A 5,093-nucleotide genomic window follows, 5' to 3' on the forward strand; every position below is an offset into this window, starting at 1 on the left:
ATATTTATGTACTAGTTGGGCAGTCTATACAATACATAATGCTGACCTCAAAACAAGTTTTTCACCTTATCTCTATGTGTCCTCCAGCTTTGCGAGCAATAGTCACCAGTTCCTTTCCATACTTTTCCTCTGCCAGTGCCCTGTGGAGTATAAATAGGCAGACAAATCATTAGAACCCAGAATGTATATTTTAGTATTTATTTGTAAAACTGAATTAGCTTATATTTAAAGTCTGTTATAACAGTCCAACATTTGCCTTGACATGCATATACCAACATTTTTACCTGAAATTTTGTTGCTACTTAAACTCTTGTTGCTCTTTTACCTAAAGGATCACTGACTTTATGTTACGTCATTCTATTCAGGCCATAACATCACAAACATGATTTTGGTGACATCTTAAGGTTTATCTTGAATTACTTATCATTATCAATTAATATATTTCAACAATCACAAATGAGTGTTAATGCAGAATATTTTCATATTTTAAGACACAGAATTAAAAGAAGAAATAGCTAAATTCTCACATCTTGTGACCTAAATGAGTCATGGGCCTGCTATCTTTCATACATGACTAGCCACATGTGGTGTTTAATGAGTGAAATGACAACTAGATAGCTATTTTTTTCTTAATGTTATGATCAAGCTGGAAGTTGATTCCATGTATGAAGTCATGTAAAGTAAAGATCATGGAAAGAGAAGCGCAGCTATGATTAAAATCACAGAACCCATGATTTTAAATTTATTTTGATTGCACAAATACAAGCTGATCCAACCTCATCTTCAATAGCTCTTCCACATCTTTGCACATTTGCCTTCCATCTCGTAACCTTTGGGTCACGGCTTCATACCCAGCGTGGCAAGTGAAGTCAGACCCCTGCATTGACGAAACACAAAAAACGAAAACTGCTGCAATAAACAGCATTTCTGAAAAAGGTGTTGCAACATGTTCTAGGCTCATTTTGTGGTAAAATGCAGAACTAGCACTTGTGTACTGCAAAGATATTTGTATGTGGCATGGCAGCGTTAGAGTTAATACACTTGGTAAACCAACCCTCTAGATCGCTTCAAGTGCACGCAGTGGTGATTCAACACGTTACAGTGTCTTTACATGTATGATGTTGATAATTGTGCATATTAAGTATTTTTTTTAAGTTGTAAAGCTTACCTTAACCCCCCCCACCCCCACTCCCACCCCATACTGCTGTGTGTCTATACTAGTATAAACTATAATCACTTGTGGTTTACCTGATTTGGCAAATTGTAACTTACAGATGACAGTTAGAGTGTAAAATATATAATGTTTTAACAAGCGATAGCTGACTGTAACGTGGTGTTTCTCGTGGTGTTTCTCGGGTTCCTAAAACAGTCTGTTCAACATAATTAATACATACTATAGTTTAGAAACTATAACAAAGCAAGTAGACAACAATACCACAAAAATATACTTACCCAGAAAGCATCCTTAAACATCAAAGGAGCCATTGTATGTTTTACTTCCTTGAACTAAGCACAACTCTTAGTGCCGACCTGACTTACAGGACATTTCTCCAAATTTAAAAGCTTACCAACAACCTTGTATGGCTGAAACGTCAGTGAGTCACTTTGAATGAGGAAGAGCTTTTGTCCCGTGATGTCACTGACCACAGACAGCTCAGCCCATTTGTGAAACGGCAACTCTTTCACTTTATGTTTGGTCTAACAGTTGTGTCAGAGCACAGCAGTTACATGTGCCTTGCTAGGTAAAGGTGTCAGTATGTCTTTGTATTGTTATGCATTGTTATGTGTTATGTGTTATGTGTTATGTGTTGCATTGCTGATGTAATCAACACTTACACAGAGACAGGCAATATGTTTAAGTGTCACATACTGTAACCAAAAGTTGATGGTTTACTTGTTGCAAGTAGCATTAGTGGTAAATCATAATTGTCTTATTTTAATTATGTTGCAGTGACATTTTTTATCAGTATTTTAAGACATTAATATTATACAATTAAATGTGCTTTAAGGTGATGTTAGACTACTTTGATTCTCTCTTTTCTTCCTTAAATCATTTACCATGTTGTTTTGCAAAATGACATAATGAAGTGCGGCAAAATTAGATAATATTATTTTTAATAATATGTCATCATCAGCATATTAACCTTCTGTCATTAGAGCTCCAGAAACTATTGTTGCCATGTACATTCCAGAGATTACCACAAGAGGGAGCCAAAAATCTTTGTAAAACATCAAGGCTTGTAATATAATACTGGCTAAATATAAGAAGTCTACTTTATGGGAATCAAACCCACCTGAATCAACAGTTCCTAAATCTGTATGGGATGTCTGACATAAAATCCCAAATCTCTCAACCCAGTTGAGATGAATACAAATCTGTGCCTCGGGCATCTCTAAGGGAAGCCACAGAGACACGTGAATGAACACATAGAAGGTTAATATTGATTTTCAAAGTGAGAAGAAGGACAGGCTGTGGCGTCTCTCACCAGTCGCTCAGTGAGATGTGTGAAAATCTTTGACTCTCTCACAAAGCTGGAAAATCATTTTGTCACACACTGAACAACATGCTAAAGGGACTGTACAAATCAATACATCTAACTCAGAATAATGGGGCTTTATTTATTTTATTGTTTTTTTTATTTGCATTGCATATGCATTTTGTTCTATAATTACTCTTTTTTATTTATCCAATTAGTGTTCTTTTTTAAATAGGTTGCATTAAAATCCCATCAACTCACTGAGTAACAGTTAATCAGTGTTTGTCATTTCTCAAAGTAATTTCTGGTACTCCTTCAGATCTGAAATGGTGGAATATCAGATACCAATGCTGACATAGATAACGAACGAAAAAGCATCCTATAAATTGACATAAAATAGTAGGAAATTACGTCAGTATTTACAATAACTTTTTTTTTCATCAGTTCCCAACCACAGAAAATTTGTATTCAGGAAATGCTGTTTTGGTTTTCATTCTGATTATTTACCAAATGCTTTAGATTAAAGCTAGCTATCAGTAGAGTGGCCATTGCGGGTTCACAGAGGAGAAAATAATTCAGTTTTCCCACTTGGAAAGCCAAAACACCTACCAGTTAGAGCGAAAATAATTCTTCCAGGCCAAGGCTCACAAGTTTTCACATCATGATGTCTGAGTCCATCATGCTTGGCCTTCGTTGTGACCCCGTTTGAAGCCTCAAATGGAGGGACAAGCCCTGGGAATCAGCTGTGCTTCCAGGGGCTGAACGCAAGCCCACACACACACACACACACACACACACACACACACACACACACACACTCACAGACACACACACACACACACACACACACACACACACACACACTTCCTACCCTTCTCTCACATGTTTTCTCTGTCTCCCTCACACTCTCCGGAGTGGTAGTTATTGAACTGTGACAAACGAGCCGTGTCAGACCAGCCCCCCTACCTGGGGGATTGGCTAAATGACCTTTCCATTACCCAACCACTGCTGTATTCCCCCTCCACAGATAGAGTTACACACATAGCCACACAGCCCATTTGCCAAAACCAGTGTCACCAGCGCTACCATGAACCATTACATCCTACCGCGCATTCTACACAAAATAAATTTTTTGTATCAAATTTCAGTACATTTTTATTTTTTGATTTTCTAGATCAATTCTGCAACAAGACTTGCAATAATTTTATATTGATTTTGTGTGTCTTCGCACTTAATAGTGGTCCAAACAGTGTGCACAGGCTGAGAGTGATGTCAGAAACTGCTTCTGCCTGGTTGCTTGGATTTGGACATATATGTAAGTCAGCTGCGCTTCTCTCTGTGCATTTTAGCCTCTCACAGGCAGAGTGGTGTGTGACTTAACTGGTTTTCACACATTCTCTATCCTCCATCTTGTTAATCCCCGGCTGACCATTGGCACCAGCCCTAAATCTCACCAGATACAGAACAGGTATAGTGAACGAAAACGGGGGAGGGTGTGAGAGTTGTTCAGTAGAAAGATTAAAAGTGGATGAGGAGTGCAGAGAAAGATGGAAAAGGATAAGCAAAGGTAATGTGAGGAAGGGGATGATGTAAAGATGAAAGAGGAAGCAGAATCAGAAGGTAAATGAGAGAGGAGTAAAAGTCAGAGAAAAAAAAGCAGGTTTGGATTGAACAGGACAAAGTAAAGTTGAAAGTTAATTTCTTCTGCCTGTTGGCTAAGAATGGAATGAAGTGAGTCCTTGGCCACATTAGTGGGAACCTGTTAGGAAGCTGACAGATGGAGGGCTAATGATGTGTAGGCGCAAGGGCAGGGCCTGTAGTTGCTAGTGAGATGATCTGTAGTGGCTGTCATAATACAGCTGAAAACTAACAGCTGAAGGAGGCAGAGGAGAATGAGAAGTGGGAGGAAGAGGAGCGAAAGGAGCAGAGTCACACCAAACCCTGAGAGTGAGCTGAGACCTTTCTCACGTTTGATCTATGTCTGGCTTTGAATGAAACATTTATTAGCTGTCCTAATCCTCAGTATTACTGCTAAGAACTCCAGCTTTAATCAATTTGATCCTCATGTGTTCTTTATTCCCCGGTGTGCTTCCCTGGACACTGAGATGAACGCAGCAAGTGCACACATGTATAAATGCACATACGTTTTTTTTGTTTGTTTGCATAAATATTTGATTAGCATTGACATCTGTTTTTCAGTGGATTGAGTGAATTTCTATACATGGATACCATATTAGTAAAAAAGAAAAGGTGCGTGAGGACTTGTTTGGATGTAGCTGTCCATTTAAGCTGATGTGTACTGGTGTTGACCCTTGCATGAGGGTTGCGTGCCATAAGCAATTCCCCCTCCACCTTATTCCTCTCCTTTCTTCCCCCCACATGGTCCCTTCAGCAGACTGGACTGTGGTGTTACCAGTGGCCATTTTTTCCGCTACAACACACCATGTCCCTCTCACCTGCCTCCCAGTCCCAGTTTTTTTTATTACTTTTTGTTTGCCTTTATTTCCTCTCCATTCCTCTCGCCTCAGTTCTTCCACCTCCACTCCCGATGTCATCGTCCTCCCTTCTTCTCTCACCTCCCTCATGCTCTCCTCTTCTTTCTCACTCCATTCCTCT

General features: G+C 39.2%; 1 protein-coding gene across 1 annotated transcript in view; it reads right to left on the reverse strand.

Annotated features, from left to right (window-relative positions):
• LOC102306744 (proline-serine-threonine phosphatase-interacting protein 1) overlaps positions 1 to 1,609 on the reverse strand; it is a 9,481-nt gene extending 7,872 nt beyond the window's left edge. The window contains exons 1-3 of the mRNA XM_042225887.1: positions 1,453 to 1,609; positions 777 to 877; positions 66 to 140 (exon numbers count right to left, since the gene is read on the reverse strand). Coding sequence (XP_042081821.1) covers positions 66 to 140; positions 777 to 877; positions 1,453 to 1,485 — 209 coding nt within the window. The 5' untranslated portion in view covers positions 1,486 to 1,609. The remainder of the gene's footprint in view (positions 1 to 65; positions 141 to 776; positions 878 to 1,452) is intronic.
• Positions 1,610 to 5,093: the final 3,484 nt, after the last annotated feature.

This window comes from Haplochromis burtoni, unplaced genomic scaffold, assembly GCF_018398535.1.
Source record: "Haplochromis burtoni strain Fernald_Lab_line unplaced genomic scaffold, NCSU_Asbu1 Contig_187, whole genome shotgun sequence".
Lineage (NCBI taxonomy): Eukaryota > Metazoa > Chordata > Actinopteri > Cichliformes > Cichlidae > Haplochromis > Haplochromis burtoni.